The sequence below is a fragment of the Mus caroli genome, chromosome 19 (assembly GCF_900094665.2).
Source record: "Mus caroli chromosome 19, CAROLI_EIJ_v1.1, whole genome shotgun sequence".
Taxonomy (NCBI): domain Eukaryota; kingdom Metazoa; phylum Chordata; class Mammalia; order Rodentia; family Muridae; genus Mus; species Mus caroli.
The window spans coordinates 38,650,158-38,672,517 of NC_034588.1; the positions used below are offsets into that span (position 1 = coordinate 38,650,158).

At 48.2% G+C, this 22,360-nt stretch overlaps 2 protein-coding genes across 5 annotated transcripts in view; one reads left to right on the forward strand and one right to left on the reverse strand.

Moving 5' to 3' along the window:
* The window catches only part of Mms19 (MMS19 homolog, cytosolic iron-sulfur assembly component), a 36,623-nt gene extending 31,474 nt beyond the window's left edge, over window positions 1-5,149 (reverse strand). For 2 of the 3 annotated variants that reach the window (XM_021151443.2, XM_021151442.2), the window contains exon 1: window positions 5,000-5,149. In XM_021151443.2, coding sequence (XP_021007102.1) covers window positions 5,000-5,114 — 115 coding nt within the window. In that variant the 5' untranslated portion in view covers window positions 5,115-5,149. The remainder of the gene's footprint in view (window positions 1-4,999) is intronic. The other variant, XM_029472419.1, reaches the window with a different exon arrangement.
* A 120-nt stretch (window positions 5,150-5,269) lies between these two features.
* Window positions 5,270-22,360, forward strand: part of Ubtd1 (ubiquitin domain containing 1) — a 55,957-nt gene continuing 38,866 nt past the window's right edge. Inside the window, exon 1 of one of the 2 annotated variants that reach the window (XM_021151444.2) lies at window positions 5,270-6,008. In XM_021151444.2, coding sequence (XP_021007103.1) covers window positions 5,914-6,008 — 95 coding nt within the window. In that variant the 5' untranslated portion in view covers window positions 5,270-5,913. The remainder of the gene's footprint in view (window positions 6,009-22,360) is intronic. The other variant, XM_021151446.2, reaches the window with a different exon arrangement.

Consider the following 22,360-nt stretch of genomic DNA (forward strand, 5'->3'; position numbering starts at 1 on the left):
AAAAAAAAAAAAAAAACAAAAACAAAAAAACCCAAACCACTGTCAGGCTGGAGAGATGGCTCAGCTGTTAAAGGCTAGGCTCATAGCCAAAAATATAAGAAAACCCACTGTCTATGGGGCAGAAAGGCATTTTAAACAAAGTGTCCACCATTCAGTCTCCCCACAGTAATATAAAAAAGGTAACAGAAGGTGTTCTGTTCTGGGTCATGGAAATGGGTTACTAAGTTTATTTTGTTCTTGAAAGCAAGGTCTCCATCCATCCTATAGCCCAGGCCAAGCTGACCTACAACTATTTATCCCAGGCTGGCCTTTATAACTCTTCCTGGTAAAGTTTCCTGAAAGACAGGATTATAGATGTGAGCCACCTGTGCGCCTGAGCTACTAATTTTAAGTCACAGTACATTTTCCCAAATGAAAATAGCCAAAACACACAGAAATACTATCAATTATTTTTTGTACTTTGTACTTCTGGGGTAAGAGAACCTATAATAGTTAAAATAAAGAATTATTTTCCCCCGAGGGTAGTTTTACTGGCAGAAAGGAAAAATATAAGTTCCTTTCCCTTTATAGGACGCCTAAGTTTTTACAATGTGTGCAGGATTTTCTGTGTAACAATGGCCTTGCTAGCTTTCCTACCTTTGTATACTTTCCTTAGCCAAGCGAGTTCATGTGGAGCATGGAGAAGGGTCAAAAGCAGGATTTATGTGGCCACCAACACAGAAGGAACAATTAGGTCTCTGTCTGATGGAACTGCAGCCTCTTGAGAATCTGGAGTGGCAGCCCAAAGAAGGGGGGGCCAGGGCTGGGGTGCTGTGGGCAGAAGCGCATGAGCAGAATGGAGGGAAATCCCCCAGGAATAGGTTCTAGGCAGGCTCTTAAAAAGGCCATTTCTGGGGATGAGGATGGGCAAGTTCGGTTGGGCATGTGCCTGTCAGAGGCTCTGAGGTGGGTTTCCAGCACTGTATGGCACAAGCCTGTAATCCTGGCCCTTGGATCAGAAGTACAAGTTCACCCGCAGTTAAGCAGTTTTTGGCCAGTCTGCTTACAAGAGGCCCCATCTCAAAATCAAAACAAAACAACAAAAACCTTCCTGATGATGCCACAGTCGTTCCTCTACAATTACTCTTTACTCCTTAATAATTTTATTTCAGTAATAGTGGTTTCTTCGGGCAATCAAAAACATGACAAAATAGAATGAACGCTGAACTACAGGGAAACCCTAATGGTGGGGGTGGGAAAGTAGACCGGTGCTTCTGTTTTTGGATAAAGTTACTTCTTCTTTTTCCTGGCCCCCAGGCTCAAAATGCTGGGTAGGCTTTTTAGTTCCTTCAAGTCTTAGAGCTAACTGGGCCTCAAATTCCACAGATTCTACTTGCTTCCTTAATTCTTGTCACACAAACTTTTCTTTTTACATTTTGTGTATGTGGAGGTCAGAGAACAATTTCAGAGAAACTGTTTTCTTCCCATCACGTGTGTCCAGAGGATTGAACTCAGGATATCAAGCAATTTTTACTCACTGAGCCACCTTGCTGGCCCTGAAGAGTTTTGTGGTGTGTGTACTCAGGCTAGTTCCAGGGGACTCTTGGTAGAAATGGAAGGGTAGGGTCAGATGTGGGTACTCATAGACATACCTGTGAAATAAATCTGCTCGAGAGTTCATGAGCGGGTGGGAAATCTATTGGGGTTGGAGATGCTGTGTAGAACCAGGAAATAAGGAAATACCGGGCGGGGGAACAGCACTAACGGGCCTTGACCATACGGTCTAGCTTTGGATTTAGATAAAGCTGGTGGAGGGAACAGGAAAGACAGCGCTTGGGAAATGGAGAACAAAGGCTGGTGCCTGGAACTAAAGGTCCAAGAGGCTAGTGGTGAGAATGAAGGCTGGGACAACAAGTACTGGCTATCCATGAGAGCCTGCCTGAGAGGCCTTCATTCCTCGGCTTCCAAATCATTTCCTTCCTAGTACTTGCATGCTCGTGGGAGCTGACAACTATTGCCACCAGGAGCCACCAGGTGCCAAACAATGATGGCAGCTCCCTTGTGATCACAAAGGACTCCTTCTGCATTTGTACTTGTAAGTGAGCTGCTGCTTCCTAGGCTGATGTATGGGTTCAGTACTGCACAGACTGACTCAGGCTGGAGAAACTATCTGGGGACGGTTCAAAACTGTCCCCTTATCATAGTCTAACAACGAAGACGAGGATCAGTTAAGACTAAGAATACTAATTCAATCCTTCCTAAATTTCCTTCCATTCTACAACCCTTGCTTAAAGGGCTGAACACCCATTACCTAAAACAAGCCGTTCAGATCCTTCTGCTGGAGTTCAAGGTTATATATAATCCGGCTCCATCAACCCATTCAACCTTACTATTCCTTTGTACCAACCTTCCTTTTGTTAAGAGGAATAAATTACAATAGGTTCACTTACACAGGTACTACCAGAGTAGATTTTAAACCATACATGCACTGGCTAGTTTTGTGTCGACTTGACACAAGCTAGAGTCATCATTGAGGAAGGAACATCCCTTGAGGAAATGCCTCCATGAGATCCAGCTGTAAAGCATTTTCTCAATTAGTGGTCAATGAGGGAGGACCCATCCCATTCTGGGTGGTGCCATCCCTGAGCTAGTGGTCCTGGCTTCCGTAAGAAAGCAGGCTGAGCAAGCCACAGGAAACAAACCAGCAAGCAGCACCCTCCATGGCCTCTGCATCAGCTCTTGCTGCCAGGTTTGAGTTCCCGTCCTGAATTCCTCCAATGATTGACTGTGATCTCCAAGTATAAGCCAAATAAACCCTTTCCTCCCCAACTTGCTTTCTGGTCATGGAGTTTAGTCATAGCAATAGAAACACTAGAACAAGATGAGAGTTCAGGCTCCCTTTTTAGACATAACAAAAAAAAAAAGTATTTTATGAAAAAATAAGAAGGCAGTTATTTAAGCTATCTTTTAAAGATGTGTTACGCATCCATAAAATCCAAAATTATTATTCCCAGAGTGCACAAATGTGGAAGAACAATTACAGATAACATTACTATAGTAACATCTATCTTGGTATGGGGGTGGGATTAAGTATATCTAAGCTTCTGTGAAAACAATGGTCTTGATATATAGTTCACTGGATCTAAAGTTTACCCCCAAACAAACCAAAAGCAAACACTAGTCAATGAGAAGCTCGCTAAAGAAGTTAGAGATTAATGTATTGATTTCTGCAGTTTAAACGGGTAGGGTTGTGACAATTCAAATTAAAGAAAAAAATGTTAGTGATAGGCTCTAAGTAGTGAATCTATGATCTTTTAAAAAAATTTTAAGTTGGGCAGGGGTAGTGCATGCCCGTCATCCCAGCATTTGGGAGGGAGGGATTTAGATCTTTGAGTCCAAGACCAGCCTGGTCTACAGAGTTTCAGGATAGCCAGGGCAACACAGAGAGAGCCTGTCTCAAAAGACAATACACAAACAGATAGCTAACTAAAAATTAAAATTCTTTAGATTTTGTTAAATACTGTGAAATCTCCATAGTAAAATCTGGGAGGAAATGGCATTGATAATAACCCATAACAGACAATACTTGATTAAGTTGTAAAATGTTATAAGCTTAAGCGCAAGTACCAGGGGCTTTATTTTCTTTCTGAGATTGGGGCTCACACTGTAGCTGAGGCTGGCCTAGAACTCACTAGCAAACTTGCCACCCCCCTGCCAAATCCTGGAACTAAAGGAATGCACTACCAAGCCCAGCCAATAGCAGGCATTTTTGTCCCTTGATGTTCTGGAACCATATACTTACCTCTTACAACACAGTTCTTTCTCTCACTAATTATAATAGTTTGATGGCCATAGATAGTATCTTATTTGTATTTCTGTCCTCAATTCTTTTCATGCTGGGTAAAAAATACGTGCTCAGAAATAATAGAATGGCAAAGAATGTGGACTATTGCTAAGGACCAACATATATTTCTAGCAGTTCATTTCTCACATATTCCAAAAATTAATCTGTTCAATTTGCTAAAGAAACTTCTTCACCCATAAACTTCCAAACATAATTTTTAAAAACCCGCATCTATATCCATTTTGTATTCTATTTCTTAAACCCGACTCTGAAGGCCTAACATTCAACATTCAGAAAGAATTCTAAGGAGGCACCCTGGATTTGTTCAAATCCTGGATAAACTCGGAACTGAGAGATTCCTGAAATTGGAACTCTGGGAAGAAGGATAAAAAATGGGACATTAAAAAGTTATAAATCTAATTTATCAAAAAGCCTACTTAGGGCCGGAGAGATGGCTCAACAATTAAGAGCACAAACTGCTCTTGCAGAGGTCCTGAGTTTAATTCCCAGCAACCATATGATGGCTCACAACCATCTGTAATGGGATCCGATGTCCTCTCCTGGTGTGTCTGACAGCGTACTCACATACATAAAATAAATAAATAAATAAATAAATCTTTTTTTTTTTTAAAGCCTACTAAGACACACAGGTGAATCTTTAAAGACGCTAGTCATCTACACGTCCATCGACCTAGAGCCAGACTGGCTCCTCCTCTCCACCATCCAATTACAACCACTCAGACCGCTGGAACGCACGCTACTTCCAGGAAGGCAAGAGGCCGGAGAGTAACCCTTGGAACCCAGACCTTCTCCCCTTAACACTCCGCAAACAACGCGGTCCTGCCGTGCAAGCACCAGGTTTGGACCAGAACACCCGAGTCCAAGTCCCAGCTCCACTTCCGGAGTCGTCTGTGCCTTGCACAAGTCTATTACTCTCGGAGAAATGCAATGATTCTCTATGGACCACAGCGAGATGCGGAATGTAAAGAAAGCTTTAAGGAAGATGCAAGGGACTCTCCAACTTGTTAGGGCAGTAGCGCTCCCAGCGGGGGCAGAGCGGCCAGAGGACCAATCACAATCACCTCTCCCTTCACTCCCTTCCCGCCGCGCGCGGGTGCTGAGGCCGCTCCCTGCGGTCCGGCCCCTGCAGAAGCTTCGCGGCGTTGCTTGCCATACCTGCAGCCACCTGGTCAGCGGGCCCCTCCTGCTGACCCATGACGAAGTCTTGCACGAGGCCACACAGGGCGCCCATAGGCGCCGCTGCCTCCTCCAGAGCGGTGGCGGCAGCCATGACGCTAGCCAGAGATTGTGGGAGGGGGAAGTGGGTGTGGCTACAAGATGCGTCTCTCCGCGCACGCGCCTCCATGGCCAATAGTTGGGCGCAGGCTTCGGGGGCGGGGCACCCCGGGTCACGTGCCTGCCGGCTCTGGGCCAGGCAGTCCCTTCAGGGACCTAACGGCCCCTCCCCAGAGGGCGGGGCCTGGGCCGGGGCGCGGCTCCGGGAGGGGAAGTGACTGCCGGGCACGCAGCCGGGGCGGTTGAGGGCGCATAATTCCCGGCGGCTCTCCCCGGGAGACGGGCGACAGGGCGGGCACCTGGCTGGGTGGGGCCGAGGGGCGGTACGCATCCTGGGAGAAGCCAATGAGAAAACCAGGCCCGGCCCGAGGGGCGGTGCCGTCGGTCACATGCGCACCTGGGGCGGCTGGCGACCGTGGCGCGGGCACCCCAAGCGGGAGGAAGGGAGCGGGGCCGGGCCGGGGCGGGGTTAGGCAGGTGAGTGACAGGCTCCGGGGGGCCGGCCCCAGCTGGGAGCTCGGAGTGATCCTGGAGTAGCTGCGGCGGTGTCCGCCCCCTCCCTCCGCCCCTCCAGCCGGGCTGGTCTCTGGCCGGGCACTGTCGCGGGCCCCCCTGGCCTGGCCACCTCCCTCTCCCCTGGCCCGCAAAGTTTGTGGCGAAGCCGGCGTCGGGCAGAGCGCTCCCCAGGGGAGATCCAGGAGCTCCCGATGTCGGGCTGCGGGAGCCATTGACCCGGGGACGCCGCGGTTCGGGGCAGCAGCGTGGAGCAGCCGGCCGACCGCCGCCTCTGGTGCATGGGGGACCGGCTGAGAAGCCAGCATGGGCAACTGCGTGGGGAGACAGCGCCGGGAGAGGCCGGCTGCTCCGGGACACCCCCGCAAGCGAGCAGGTAACGCCAGGAAAGGCAACGGGGTCCCGGCGCGCTGCCAGTTGGCCCTTGCCTTGCCCGAACCTTGGGGTTCCCGAGCGACCTCGCTCGGCGCCGGGCGCTTGGGTTCCCCCATGGCTTCTCGGAGCCAGACGGGGCCCTCCCCGGCGCGGGCTGTCTGGGAAGCGAGTTGGGGTAACTGCGAGCGCTGACCCGGCTGGGAGGCCAACTCGCTCCCACCGGGAAGCTGGGGATGGGGGCGGGGGCAGGAAATGTTTCCAGACCGCGACGAGGCTGGCGGAGGGGGCCAAGCGAGTGCGCCGCGGATCTGGCAGCCCCGGCCGGGGTCGGCCGGCGGCCGGCCGGGGCGCGGCGTGGGCAGCCTGCGTCCCCAGAAGTCGGAGCGATCGAGGCGAACACAGTCGCTCATTCCAGCGAGTCACTGTGTCATTATCGGGCTGCAGGTCGTTGTCTGCGGGAATCCGACTTGTAAAAGCAGTGCAGGACCATGGAAAATAGAAATCTTTATTTCCCCCCACCTCTCCACACGGCTTTTTGGAGCCTCGGTGGCTGTCTGGGAGTCTAGGAAATGTGGGGTGCGGGGTGAGCGTCGCCTTCGTGTTTGTTAGGAGCGTTCTCAGCTCTTGGAATGGGATCCCTCTCAGCCATGAGAATGGGATCTGCTCTCTGGCAATCTTCGAAGCTCCAGTAGCGCGGTCTCACTTTCTTGGAACACCAGTTCTGTCCTGGTGCTTCGTTTGAGGGTCATTTCCCTGTCTTGTACTCTCTTCTCTGGGGGTGTTGCAAAGAACTTATGCAAATGATAAACTGTGGCGCACAAAAAGACCTTCAACACTGGACTGAATTTCCAGATCTACCTCTCTTTTATGTAAAAACACAGATCCAGAGAGGTTGGGCAGCTTCCCCTAAGTCACACAGTGAGTTAGAAGTGCAACTGGGGTTGGAATCCGGTCTCTTCCCCCTTGTTACCACATACCCCTTTATGTAAGAGGAGCCACAGGCGCAGTTGTTAATGAAGTGGAAACTCTAGTTGGAGTTTCCTGTCTGCTTTGACACTGAAGGTGTGTTGTTTTGCTTGTGTAAACTGGGAAGGAAGATGGGGAGAAGCAGAGGGGAAGTTGGGAAGGATATGTGTGTGTGTGTCTGTGTGTGTGTGTGTGTGTGCTGGACAGGATGACTTGTGCAAGCAGAAACGTTTTTATAGGAGGATGGAGTAAAACTTACAAATTCCTCTTGAAAGCAACCCTGGCCTTTCTTCTGACCAAGGAGTTTTGTTCGTTCATTCATTCATTTATATCATTCATATATTTGATCAAGCAGACAGTCAGCAAATAATTTTTTATTTCTTGTATGCTCCATCCTTGATCTTGCCTCGTGTTTTCATGGTTGACTACCCTTTCCTACCTCAGACTCCGAACTGCTTTCTATCTCTGCTATCCTTATCCTGGTTTCCTTTCTCTATCATTTTTTTTCCAGTTTTGAGGGTAGGAGTTTACAGACGCATTCTGCCTTGAATTGCATCTCTATCCTCCAATTTTCCTTTTCAATTTCTCTTGCCCACCCTCACCTGTTAGACACCAGGGGCTCAGTTTGACAATCTGGGTTTCCTCATGACACCCCCTCCCAGAGAGAGCTTACTTAGTTGCACAACTCTCTGTCCATCAGAAAGACCCCTGCCTCTTAGTTATCAGCTTGATTCCCAAACCCCCATGTCTAGGCAGACATCAGTACTGTGGATATCCTGGGGCTCCACCCATCCACAACAGGTTCTGCACATCTCTACCGGCTGTCCTATACTCTGCTGACTTGTCCTCAGCTTTCTGTCAGCTCGTCACAGGAGCCTGCTAGTTCTCCCATCAGAGTCATTGTGTCTTACAGACATGCCCTTTCCCAAACCATCTCAAGCCCGGCTATTCCCCCAGGCTGCAGTGAGCTCCAGGGAGGGCAAGCTCACCATCAGTCATTCATCTCATACCTGCATACACTCCATCTAGAAGCCACTGTGTGTCCAGACTGCAGTTATTTTTGTTCAGTACCTTCTACCTCTACAAGGCCTTTAACTTTCAAGACTGGACAAGTCTGGCCTGGTCCTTTTAGAACCCTATTGCTTCCTCTTCCTTGACATTAAGGCCAGTAATGTTTACATATACCTTTTCCACTTTATGAGAGTCTTTCTTCAGAGTACACCTCAAACCCCAAATTCATCCATCCATCCTATTTGCCTTCATTTCTTTTCTTTTGAGACAGGACATTGCAGTATAATGAAAACAGACTGGCCTAGAACTTCCTATGTACCTAGTATAGCCATGTACCCTAGCCTGGCCTTGAACTCTCTCTCCAGCCTCGAGTGCTGGGATTATAGGAGTCTACCACCACATCCTACTTTTTATTTACTTGTTTATTTGTTTGTTTGTTTTTGAGACAGGGTTTCTCTGTATAGCCCTGGCTGTCCTGGAACTCACTTTGTAGACCAGGCTGGCCTCGAACTCAGAAATCCGCCTGCCTCTGCCTCCTGAGTACTGGGATTAAAGGTGTGCGCCACCACACCCGGCTAATTTTTTTTTTTAATCAGCACACAAGATGGGTTTAGTTTTTGACATTTTCATATATCTGCATCTCATACTCTGCTCATGCCCATATCCCCTTGAAGCAGCCTGCTCATCAGGCCCCCACCCCCAGCAGGAAGGTGGCTTCTGAGAACTACTGCAGACACTTAGCAGTGCCATGGTGCCACTTTGTTAACAATTATCTGTTCTATATTATTAGTCATGTCTTTGAAGTTCACAGTCCTCTATCAGCAGCTGACGCTGTAAGTCTGGAGACCTGGCTTCTGTCTTTCCTTGTATGTTGGTCTGTTTCTGTCCCTCACTCACTCGCTCACTCACTCACACAACTATGTACACACAATCAGCACTGAGCACAGTGGCTCCTACCGAGGAAGCCCTCAGCACTTGTTACTGTAGAAAGCTACCCTGACTTCATCCTGCCACTTTAATCTTTTATGCAAACATTTTGCTGAAGTATATCTCAACTTTTTTTTAGCCTGCTAGTGAATGGTCCTTTTAATTCTGTGGACCCTACTATGAATAGTTTTATTCATAAAGTCCAAAGCCAAGGGCTACTCTGATGGATGACAGATTTGGTACAAGGGGAGGGATCCCTCTTAACTTCACAGCACGCACTTGGCACCCTGTAGTATCTGTGGCTTACCTTTTGACAGGGACACAGTTTCATGTTGTCAGACTGATGCCTAGAACTAGGGGGTGGCACAGAGGTAGACTCCTGGCCTATAACGTATAACTGAACCCCCAACACTGAGTTTAGGGTGTGCCTGACCCTTCCCCATAACTGAACCCTAACTTTTGCTTTCTTTTGTCATGTGTGGGATGAAGCCCTGAACAGAGTCAGGCAGGCAGGTCAGGTCACTTGGCACCAAACCTGACCATCTGCGTTTAATCCTTGAGATTCACATAATAGAAAGAGAGGACAGCCTCCTGAGTGTTCTTCTTTGACTTCCACACTCATGTCTGGGACAGAGTGTACGTGTACGTGTGTGTATGTGTGTGTGTGTGTGTGTGTGCGCGCACACACACAAAAACACATACAAAACATTTTTTAAAAGAGAGAAGGAGAGGTGGGGCATGGTGATACACATTGTGAATCCTAATACTCTGGATGCAGAGGCAGGAGGATCTGTGAGTTTGAGGCCAGCCTTGTCTACATATTGAGGTTTGGGCCAGCCAGGGATACATGATGAGACCCTGTCTCAAAAAAATAAAACAACAAGAAGTTCAACAGGAGGAGGAGCCTGAAGTCTGGGCCTAGGCCTCTGACCCTGGGCACCTCAGCAGGGCTCTCTACCTTGTCAGAGTGGACAGTCACTGGAAGCCATCAGTGTTATCATCTCCTTCCCTAAAGGTGGTTGTTCCAGCTGGGCGTGGTGGCACACGCCTTTAATCCCAGCACTGGGGAGGCAGAGGCAGGCGGATTTCTGAGTTCAAGGCCAGACTGGTATTCAGAGTGAGTTCCAAAACAGTCAGGGCTACACAGAGAAACCCTGTCTCAAAACAAACAAACAAACAAACAAAAAAGGTTGTTCCAGACTAGAGTTATTGGACTGAAATGTACCTCACAATGGTACCCTTTGTCCTTAATTCTGTCTTCTCAGTCATTTGACAAATGAAATGGACTCAGTGTCCCTGGTCAAAGAATCTCGGTCAGAGGACATTTGGCCTGAGTCGGTTCTCTCTGTCTGCCATGTAGTTTGTGGCAGTCACATACACAGGTGCTCAGTAGTGGTAGCAAGAGTTATTTTTATTTTATGTGTATTGTGCTTGTGTCTATGGGTACCCACAGAGGCCAGAAGAGTATAGAGTCTCCAGAGCTAGAGTTACCAGCAGTTGTAAACCATCCAATGTGAGTGCTAGGTACTGAACTCAGGTTCTCTGGAATAGCAGCAAGCACTCTGGACTGCTAACCCGCCTCTGAGCCCTCACAATAAGTGTGATTTTCTAGTCTTGTTCCTGTTGGGAACTCATTTGAGTGCTAGTGATTGAGAAAAGGAGTCTTGTGTATCTATGGTACTCTTTATTGTTTAGTGACATTTTAAATTTTTCTTGGGTAGTAACAACTACAGACACCAAAAACACTAATGTATTTTTAAATAATTTTTGAGACATAGTCTTTAGTTTTTCTTACTAGTAGCCCCCTTTAAAGTTATTTTTGTTTGTGTGTTTGTTTGTTTGCTTTGGTTTTTTGAGACAGGGTTTCTCTGTATAACCCTGGCTGTCCTGGAACTCACTTTGTAGACCATGCTGACCTTGAACTCAGAAATCTGCCTGCCTCTGCCTCCGCCTCCCCAGTGCTGGGATTAAAGGCGTGCTTGTTTGTTTGTTTTGCTCCGAATGCATGCTGCGTAGGCTCGGGTTCCCTTTTTCTAGATCCTGGCTATCCTGGATGCTTCGAAGCCTACTTGAGGATTTACTCCTGTGGCGAGTCCTTCCCATCCAGTGCCTCAGGTAGAGCAGCATCCTGCCCAGGAATGGGGTGAAGCAACCCTGGCCCACAGCCATGGTCGAGAGAAATGGAGGTGGCAGAACAGGCCCCGCTCTGTGAGACTGTGGCAGGGTTGAAACCCAAATGTCTGACCCTGTGCTGTGCCAGGTGGATCCACTTACATCCTGGACTCGTTAGCTTAGAGGGAAGAGCCCCGGGCCCTGGTTCAGCCTGGCTGGGCTGGGCTCTGTGGTTGCAAGGAGGCTGCTGCTTGTGGGGCCAGTCTTTTTTTTTTTTTTTTTTTTTAAGATTTATTTATTGATTATATGTAAGTACACTGTAGCCGTCTTCAGACACTCCAGAAGAGGGAGTCAGATCTCGTTACGGATGGTTGTGAGCCACCATGTTGTGAGCCACCATGTGGTTGCTGGGATTTGAACTCTAGACCTTCGGGAGAGCAGTCGGGTGCTCTTACCCACTGAGCCATCTCACCAGCCCGGGGCCAGTCTTAAAGGAGTAATGGAGCAGCTTCTCCATTTGCTCGGTAAACATTTACTGACCACCAGGCACCTTGCTGGCTGTGGACGGGCATGGTCCCTGGCCACACAGAGTCTTGGGGGTACAGACAGTAAATACAAGAAAATTACATGATTACCCATGTGATCATGCTTATTGTTTATAGTTATGTATTATATATGCTAGTGACTCCTGTGTTTATAATCTCAACCCATCCTCTTCAATTTCAGTCTTGAAGATTTTTCTGTTTGTCTGTCCCTCTCCTTCCCAAGGGTTTCTCACATGTACATCCAAGCCAGAGCGAATCCGCACTCCTCTCTTACCCTCCATCTTGTTTCTGTCTCTGTTATTGGTGACTTCATTCTCCAGTTGTCCTGGCCTCTAAAACTCTCAAATTTCCCTGTCTCAAATTCCATATCCATTTAATCAGTAAGTCCTGCTGGCTCTGCCCTTAGTGTATTCTGCACTAGACACTCTCCATTCTGTACCACTGTGACCCACAGACAAAGTGATGGTGTGACCTGTAAGTTAGATTTTGTTACTTCCATGCTCAGCCCTTCCTGGGACTGCCCAGCTCACTCTGTCCTGCTGGTGGAGTACAAGGCGCCCGTTCACTTGTCTTTAGGCATCTGCTCTCTTTACTCCCCTTCTCAGCCCCTTGGAACCTGAATTGGTCCCATCTTCTCCTCAGCCCTCCCAGGCCATTCTTCTGGAAAATCATCCCTCCTTCCTTTGCTCTTGGCATTATTTCCCATCTCTGTTCTGTTTTCCTCCATAATCCACAGCATCACCTAACACTGACTGGATCACCTTTCTCTGTGTAGTCAGAGATTTGGTCTTCAGTGCCAACAGCAGTGCCTAACATGGTAGGTGCCCAATCAGTTTTTCTGGAATGAATTAACATGTAACAAAGCTAATAGGATCTGCAGGAAATGTAAGTGAGCCTGCCTGCATTAGAGCAGGTATCCTGAGGAAAGAACTTGGGCTACAGCCTGAGTGACCTAGGACCAGCATGCCCCTACCCAGGAGTGAGTAGACCAGCTAGTGCCTGGGGTATGATTCTGAGTGGGAGCCTCATGTTGGAGACAGAGGTACTGAAGCTACAGCACTCCTTAGAGCAGCGTCACTGTGAGGTCCTAGCCAGGCAGGGGCACTGCATTTGATGTGTGCAGGCTTACCCTGTGTTCATAGTCTGTAACTCACAGGGCAGGGAAGAAGTAGCCATGTAGAATGTGAGGCAGGAAGTCAAGTGATGTGGATCCCAGGCCTCTTCATCATTGATTTGGTAGAGCATTTTTAGGATCATAGGATTTCAGAGCTGAAAAGAAACCTAGAGATTTCTTTATCTTTCTCTCTTTTTTTTTCTTATCCAGCTATTAAAAAGGAGAACAAAGGTGTATCCGCGCCCCACCTCGTTCACAGAACTACAGTGCAGCTTATATTTAAACTGCATGGGCTCTGTCAAGTATTGATTGCCATGAGGTCAAGAGGTGTGGTGTCGGCAAGGTCAAACGTATTCAAGAGGGAGGAACATTTAGTCTCTGTTATGTTCATGATTGGAGTAGGCAGGTCATTTGTTTCCTGCTTGGTTGATATATAAGTTGTATACACATACGTATATACATATATGACACTATTTCTAGTTTACTGCAGCAAGAAGTTATGAGGATGAAGTTAGCTAAATAATTTTAAATTCTTTTCATGGCTGCACAGTCTCAATCCAGGCTTTCATCTGACATTGGAGGGAAAGCTTTTCTTCCTTTCTCCATTCCAGTTGTCTGTGTGGCTTTGGATAAGCCCTTGATCTCTTTAAGCCTCAGTTTCCCTGTTAGTATAATGGAGAGACTGCCTCTCTGCTGACCTCTCAGAGAGGTTGTAAGACTGAAACGAGACCCTGGATGAAGAGGAGACTTTGTGAACTTAGAAGGTTTCTATTCAAAGCTACAGAATTTTTACAAAGGCATATCCAGTGATTTTTCCCCCCTTTTAGATCACTGAAGCTCTTTTTAAGGTGAAAAACTATAAAAGATGTAGTTAGAACCTATTTTTGGATGGGAATCACTAAAACAACCAAGGTTCTCCTGAGTAAGATAGATGCAACATAGAGATCGCTGTGTCACTTTGGTTGTTGAGGTCACTCCGTGCATGTGTACAGCACCTGCTCGGTGGGAGTGGGGACCCCCCAACAAGGTCTTCTCAGAAGCTTTATATTAGAAAGAAGAGAGTTCTGGCTGGCGAGAAAAGTGATGGGGCAGATGGCAACCATGAGCTGTCCTGCCTGTCACTGTGCATCTAATAACGTGAGGCCTCTGAGGCCTGGGGCTGAGGACTCCCACCTGAGTGGTCCCATGCTGAGTTCATTGTGGCCCGTGTTTCCACTTACAAACCTTGCTGAGTCTTCTTCCTGGAAATGAGTGGTCACCTTTCCCTGTTAACAAGCAGCCTAGTTAAGCTGGGCCACTGGAGAAGAGGAAGCACATGAATGAGAAGCTCGGGTCAGTTTAGGCCATAGAGGAAGTCAGAGGCCAGCATGGGTGACACTGAGATCCCGTCTCGTCAAAACACAGCAAACAGTGCCCCTCCCCCATGGCTAACCAGACACGTAACATAAAATATATATATAATGTACATAAACTATACTTGAGTTTCTAATGACATCTAGGACCTTACACGTGCAAGTCCTAGACCACTCGGTTATGCCCCTTCGGTTTTTAGGAGTGGTCTCATTCTGTAGCTCAAACTGGGCGGAAACTTGCTATGTAGTTTAGGCTGGCTGTGAACTCATATTTGTTGAATGCCTTGCTTCTGCCTTCTGAGTGCTGGGATTCCGGGATTGTGGCACCATGCCTATGTAGAATATTTTCACTATTCATCCATATTGTAGCATGTGTCAAAGTGTCTTTTCATAAAAAAAAAGAAAAGAAAAGAAGGAATACCTAATTGTCCTGCTGCCTGCTGCTTTGCTTCTGTATCTTTATAATATCCACACTAATGGTTTCCCATGTAGTGGACATGTCTTTTGGGCTCAGATAACCCCTTCAGACAGCAGAGCTTCTTCCGTTTAGAGAAAGATCAGTAGATCGGAACTTGAAGCCTGAAGGGTATTCCAGATGGTGGGTGTAGGCCAACATCTCTTGGTCAGAATCTGGCTGGCTTCTGGGTTTCTAACTCCGTGGCTGGTGGTTGGGAAAGATACAATATGGTGTTCTGATAATTCATCTGGCTCCTAATGTCATCTTACTCAGGCCTAGACAGCCACTAGTCTTGTTCCTTTTGCAGACAAGAGTAGTAGACCTATGGTTCCCCTGGGGGAAGGTAGGGCGTGGCCCAGGGCTTTGGCTACATGGTGAACTTCTTGGCCCCACAGGGCCATGCATGAACTCTTATTTTCTCCCCCGCCTGCAAGGACAGCATCCCCCTTGCATTGGAGAAAGACTGAACTCTGTGTGCATTGCACTTGCACCATCCTTGACCCTGGGTTTGTTGCCCTCAGGACAGCCTATTAGGAAAGGGACAGACCCTCTGCTGTGTCCATATGATTACAGTGCTGGAATGGCTCCTCACTTGCTGCTGTTTGTTCTAAGAGGCAGGTTTTAGGAGCCCACAGTGAAGAGTGGAATTCTCAGAGCCCAAGCCTGGATGCCTGAGAGCCAGCCAGCCACTGTCTGGCCAGTGAGCCCATGGGCTGCAGGGTTATTTTTGAGAACTCAAGAGATGCAGCTAGCAGGTCATCTGGGGTGCACCATGTTCCAGGAGCATCAGGTGCAGGATTCAGGTGAATTCTACTAACCAAAGGCTGCCACCATCATCTTTAAACAGGCAAAGAAACAGCCTCAGAGAGACAGTTTTGCTGTCCAGGAACACACAGCTTGTTGCACCACTGGACTGAAACCCTGATGAGCTGAGGTCTCAGAGCCCAGGGTTCTAGCACCACAGTTTTTTTGTCATTGCCTTTTTGTTTCTAGGTTTTTCATTTGTTTTTGTCTTTCAAGACAGGGTTTCTCTGTGTAGCCCTGGCTGTCCTGGAATTGCTCTTTAGACCAGGCTGGCCTTGAACTCAGAGACTCCTCTGCCTCTGCCTCCTGAGTGCTAGGGTTAAAGACATGTGCCACCACCTCCTGGGAAGGCCTGGACTCTTAATTCCATGTCCACAGAGCATGTGTATTGCTGTAGCCCTGTCCGGCTTATGGAAGCACCCAGGCTGACAGCCTTGAGGTCTACACAGCTCCATGATGAGAGCTTTCCTCTATCTGTTGCTGGTTCTGCCTTGTTTGGTTTCCTGGCACCAGACCACACCTTCACAGGCAGAAAAGCCCAGCCACCATCCTCTTGGCACATAGTAGGTACTTGATAGATGTGCCTGGACTGCTATTTGAGGGCTTAGTGCTGGAGGCAGTGGAATTCCGGCCAAGATCCTGATCCTGAAGAGAAAAACAAAACAAAACAAAAACAAATAATAAAAACAAAAACCAAACATCCCTCCTCCCCCCCAATAGAATGCAAATGTAACTACTCTCTCTGCCTTCTCCCAGTGAACCCCCACTCCCCAACTCCCAGGTGCCGGGACTTGAAGAAAGGAGTTGCCCACGCTTCACAGCCTCTGAATTATTCTCAGACTCCCAGGGAAAGCGAAAAGGAGAGTCACGTTAGTAAGTGCTCACAGAACCAGGCGTCACTCTTTGTGATTAGGAAGATGAACGATCCCTTGCTTTGCTCAGCACTTTGTAGATTTCAAAGTGCTTCCTCAGCCACTGGGAACTGTTGGATCCCCCGCAGCCTTCCTGATAGGCAGGCTGGGCAGGAATCCCGGTTCTCCTTCCAGGCACCTAGACTGAGAGAGTCCTGAGCTGCCTTAGGTTATTTACTAGCAAACAGCAGAAGCCTGGGGGTGAGGGGAGGCACTTGCTCCATGAGTGCTTGATATGTGTGGGTGTTTTGTGTTTTGCCTGCATGTATGTTCGAGTGCTGGTGTACAGGGAGGACAGAAGAAGAGGTAAGATCCCTCGGACTGTGAGCTGTCATGTGGCCCAGAATTGAATCTGGAGCCTCTGGAAGAACAGCCAGTGCTCTTAACTGCTGAGCCATCTCTCCAGCCCCTCCATTCAGTTTCAGTTTCTACGTCAGTGAAGTGGAGACCAGAGACTATTTAGAGTCACTAGGTTAAGTGTGATGATGAGTGGGAGTGGCAGCTGAGGGCTCACACCCATTTTAGAGAATGGTACTGGGTTTTACTGACATAACCCAAGGCAGAGCACCTGGTCCTGTGAAAACTGTCTGTCTTCCCCAGTGTTGAAAGGAGCAGAGCAGAGCTCATCCTGTAACCTGGGAGGGGTCTGGTAGTCACCCTCTGATCCTTTCTTCAATTGAGTGCACAGTAGGACTGGCCATGACTTTTCTTTCATTCACAAATACTGGAGTTCTCTTGCAGGAAGATTATGAAATAGTTTTCTTTTAGTGGCAGGAAACTATGGTAATTACGGTAAAAAAATTTATTCATTTGGTGTTTATCTTAAATATCACAGATCCTCTAGCTCATTAATGTAATGTAGGGCAAAGTAATTGGAATTTTTTGGCTCTCACTTTGTTCATCTGTAAAATGGAGAAGCAGTGCCTACCCCAAAGTGTTGTGATGAGGATTCAGTGAGCTACTCTGGGTAGAGAATTGTGCCCGGGGCGCATTAAACGTGCAGTTAATATTAGTTATTATTTACTATTGCTCTCTGTACTTGGTGGCTGTCTTCCATCTACCCCTCCCTTGGTTAAGATAACCAACGGATGTTCAAATGCAAGTCCTGATTCCTCAGTTATTTCTAGAGTTAGCTACCATTCTTTTTCATTCCATTTATTCAGGAAGGAAAATTGTAAGCAAGTTGCCAAACAGTGATGTTATGATGGAGCTAGCCTTGAATTCAGCTTCACTTTTAAAATGTGAATCATTCACAAAAACTTGAGAACTTCAGCTCTCATTAGTAGCAAATCATTGGCAGCGCTCCCGGCTGGCCGCTCCTGCAGATGATTGCAGCAGCAGCCAGTGGCTGTTCTAGGCTGTCTCCAAACAGACTCAGACAGTTCTTGTTCAGTAGGTCAGAGCTGCGGAGGGCACTCAGTTTGCTGGGGCGGTAGTACCTCCAGGTTGGCTGGACTGTCTCAGACTCTTTGGGGCTTCCTTCCTGGAGCCTTTGTTCATTTGTCTGACGCAGGCCAGCTGTGATCATGCTCATTGTTGCCCTCCTCACACACACACACACACCCCCCACACCTCTCCACACCTGAGAAGCAGCCCCTGGATTGGGTGAGTCCTGTTGGATTATGTGTAGTAAGCATTTACACCTGTCTGGTACGATGGTCCTGTAAAGGTGTCCCTCCCCACCCCGGGTGAGGGGTTCCGCACTTTGTGATATTAACTACTGTGAGAACTGGAAGGGGGCTCACACAGTACAAAATGGAAGAATGTGGACTTAGACCATTCCTCCTGACCCTCTCAGCCTTGGGTTCCTTCTCCACCCTACCTACTTACCTTCCAATTCAGCAAAGGGCTCACTGGTCTCTAAACAGGTATAGCTGGTTTACTGACGTCATTGCTACTCGTGACTAATAGTACCCTACTTCTGCCAGTTTGCTTCAGCTCCTGAATGTTCCAGAAAGTGCATTTGTAACAGTGTTATAGGTCCATGCTCCCAGTGCTGCCATCCCAGCATCTGGGGCAGGCCACACTTAACCTCTGTAGCATGGGACAGTGCACACAAGGTTGGTGCGTTGTTTTTCCTAGCTAAGGCTCTCTGTCTTCTCGCAATAGGTGCACACACTTTTATTTCCCAAGCCCTGTCCCAGAGCTGCAGGAATCCTTGTTACTGAAGTCAGTACAATTTATTAATCTACTACATTTATGGTAAGACCCCTCCCAAGTGTTTAACATTGAGTCTTTAGTCTTCACTTTGGGTTTGCGGTGTAGACCTGTCACTTCCACTTCACAGAGGCCCAGTGGGTGCGGAAACTAAGACTTCGGAGGATTACGATTGAGCCAGAGCTTCGTGCTTAAGGCACACACCCTGCTAGTGCTACCTGGGAATAAGATACTGGCAAGTGAAAGAGCTGCTGTAGAGTGGCCCCTGACCACTCTGCTGCCCGCTTCTCCCTGACCACTCTGCTGCCCTCTTCTCCCTGACCACTCTGCTGCCCTCTTCTCCCTGACCACTCTGCTGCCCGCTGCTCCCTGACCACTCTGCTGCCCACTGCTCCCTGACCACTCTGCTGCCCGCTGCTCCCTGACCACTCTGCTAACCCCTGCTCTTGCCAGATGTGAGAAGCACTGACACAAAGGGTCTGCTCCAACTCCACAGGGAGCGCACAGTGTGATAGCCTGAATGGTGCTGAGTCTCTGTGATTTGTTTTTCTAAGTCAGCTTTCTCCTCCCCACACCTACTCCTCCAGGGGCATCCATAGTTCACAGCGCCAGGATTCCCAGGGGACCTAGGGGAGGCAGTGCCCGAGGGAGCCCACAGTGCTCTCTGCACAGCCAGTTTATGCCCAAGGCCAACTTCTGTCTACTTTCTGTCCTCTGAATTCTTATGTCTGCTCTATAGAACCCAGAGCTCATCTGGGTCCAGAGCTCTGTGATATTCCTGGCATGACCTGGTTCAGGTCCGGTTGCTGAGGAGATGGGAGACATCATTTGGCTAGAAACTTATTACTGCTGTGATTTTTACATCATGGTTCACCAGAATCCTTTTACAGTTTCCTCGTTTCTCCTGTCACTGGGGTCTCTCTCTAGGAATAGGATGGACTAGCAAAAGGGAAAAAAGGGGGGGGGGGATCAGCCACATTCTCTGGGGGGTGCCTGTAACCTGAAGCCAACCCTTTCTGAAGCTGAGCCCTACTTTGTTCTAGTAGTTCAAGGTCCCTGAAGGAAGAGGCAGGGCCTGGCTGGCTGGTCCTTGATCTTCAGGCATTTCTCCTGAAGGCCTGGGCCAAGAATTGAGCCTGCTACAGTTCCACAGCACCTTTCCTTTGGCATGAGGGCGGTGACCCAGAGGCTGCTTCCAAGAAGCAGCTGTAGCCTTAGGCCCCATTCTTCTGGTGTCTGCCCACCATACTGTGCCAGTTTGAGTTTCAACAGATAGCCTCAGCTCTAGAGGTGAAGGGGTAATTTTCCAAAACCTGCGAGGTCAACAGGCTTGTCCAGATGCATCCATTGAAGTGACAGGGACTTCCCAACCCAGCCCTAGCCCTGAGTGAGAATAACTTGGTGTGCAGGGGGCTCAAGACACTGGTCAGTACAGAGGTGGTGTGAATTTGATGCTCTGATACCTGATAGGAAACATGAGCCTGTTTCCTGTGTTATTTGTGATAGATAGTTGGTCCTGCTTCACAAACAGGCGCGTGTAGCATCCTTGTCCATCACATCGTCTGCGATGGTTTATGGAGAAACGCCTAGAGGAGGGAACAAAGGCAAAGACGGTAGCATTTCAAACAGCAACTGTGCGGACCAGGCTTGCATGGTATGATCAAGTTGTATGGTCACTGAAGATGAGCTGGGTGGGGGAGGTCCCTGTAGACTCAGGGTTCAGGGTTCATCTCCAGAGGAAGCAGCTAAGCTGCTCCCTGCAGGGCAGGAGTTGGGGTTGCATGAGAGCTGAGCGGAGCGGAGGCATGAATGGGTATGATTGGCAGAAAGGTCAGTGCTGGGAAAAGGGTGCAGGTGGGAGAGAAGCAAGCAGTAGCATTTTTCTCACTGTAAAATCAGGGTGCATTCACGTAAAAAATGTGAATTACAGTGCAGAAAGGCCAAGTAAGAAATCTGTCTTCCTGCCACTGGAGGGTCTCCATTCTCTTTGGATATTTATCTAGCTCCTCACCCAGACCCTTTCCTTGTTCTTCTACACCAAGATTATACAAGATCTTGCATAGTGATCAGGGTGTTTGGATAAATAGGAGTTCCTGTTGGTTTGTGTGCGAGGGGACAGACGTATGAAGTGACTTGAGAAGAGTCACCTGGCATTGTGAGCAGGCAGGACTGGAGGCTGTCACACTCGGTGGTTTTAGCATTTACGATTTGGAACTTGGGACTGGAGATACGGCTCAGTAGCTAAGAGCACTTGTTGCAGATTCCCAGTCCCCACACGACAGCTCACTGCCATCGGTTACTCTGGTTTCACTGTCCCCTTCTGACCTTGAGGACACTAGGCATCCATGTGGCTCACAGATACACATGAGCAAATCATTCATATATACAAAATTAAATAAATAAATTTTAAAAACTTTAAACACAGATTTGGAACTCATTGAATCACTCATCTACCTCATAAATGTCAGGTTGACACCTCCAGTCCCCCAGAGGTCAGGGGTCAACGACAAGAATTTCACCAGAGTTGTCTGAAACACTTGCTTCCACTTCGTACACCCACCTTCCCAAAGACCGTTTTCCCATTGCCACATGCTTTCTGCCGCTGCCCTCCTCCGGACTCATGGACACAGAGCCAGGTTTTGCCACAGCACAGACCTTTCTACTATGTGAGGTCATTTCAGGGGAGAAACTATATATAGCAGAGGGCCAGCATCAGGACAATCCCACATTGTCAGGGCATTTAGCATCACCCTTCCGCTGATGCTGTCAGGGTCACCGTAGACTAAGCTGTCTGGTGGGGATGGGGTATGATAGGAGCACGTCAGGGCAAGTTCCCTGTGCCCACCACATAAGGCATTAAGGCTGACTCCTTGTCTGAATGATGGCGTTGGTCTGGCCCAGGATTCTTAAAACATTTTTAACTACTAAAACTCTTGCAGGTGGAGGTCACAAGACGCTCAGTAAATACAATCAGATGGACACTGCATTGAGAGAAACCAGGGAGAATGGTCCTCAAAGATTATACTTAGGTCCTTGGGTTCTATGAAGGGCACATTTTGAAAACGAGTTGGCAAATGTTCCTCCGAGGTGTCCTCCAGCTATTGAACTATTAGGTCTAGCTTTGTGTTTAGTCTATGGGACTAATGACTCATTGACATTGTCCTTAGTTTTATGACCTGCTAGAGACTGGTAGTCATCCTGGGCAGATCAGGGGTATAGCATAGGGCAGAAATACCAGGGAAGGACAGTCAGGACGGTACCGTTTGCGGCCCCAGCCTGCCCTGCTGGCCTGTGCTCTGAAGGCCCGTCATTTCTGGCCCGCTCCTGCTGCCTCTCCTTTAAGTGCTGACTTGCCCCAAAGAAGAGATGACAATGGGGATGTGATGCATTGTAGGCAAGGAACATGTGTTCAGCTTGAGCAGCCTGGGGCTGTGCTCCTTGCCTCACATAGTGGGTTTGTGGGGTAGTGGTGCCTTTGGCAGAAATAGGAAAGCTCAAATCTGGGGCCAGTTTTCCTTCATTTAGCAACCATTTGTGGAACACCTGCTTTGTATTCCTGGAAAAACTTAAAAGGGAGACCCTTGCTATATTAGGACCCCCAGATCGCAAGTAATGCAAACCAAATGAATCTAGCCTAATTTGGCAAGAAGCCACAGGCGGATTGGTGCCTTGGGAAATTGCCCCTCTGTGGCTCAGCTCTTAGTTGGCTTCTCTCTGTGCACTCTAACTGCTTCTGTCCAGGGCTCAAGGTCCTATGTCTTGCTGCTCAAATGGGTTGAGGTCTTTCCACTCAAGAGTCTGCATGGCTGGAGCTAGAGAGATGGCTCAGCCAATAAAAGCACTGACTGCTCTTCCGAAGGTCCTGAGTTCAAATCCCAGAAACTACATGGTGGCTCACAGTCATCCATAATGAGATCTGATGCCCTCTTCTGGTGTGTCTGAAGACAGCTACAGTGTGTATAATAATAAATAAATCTTTAAAAAAAAAAAAAAAAGA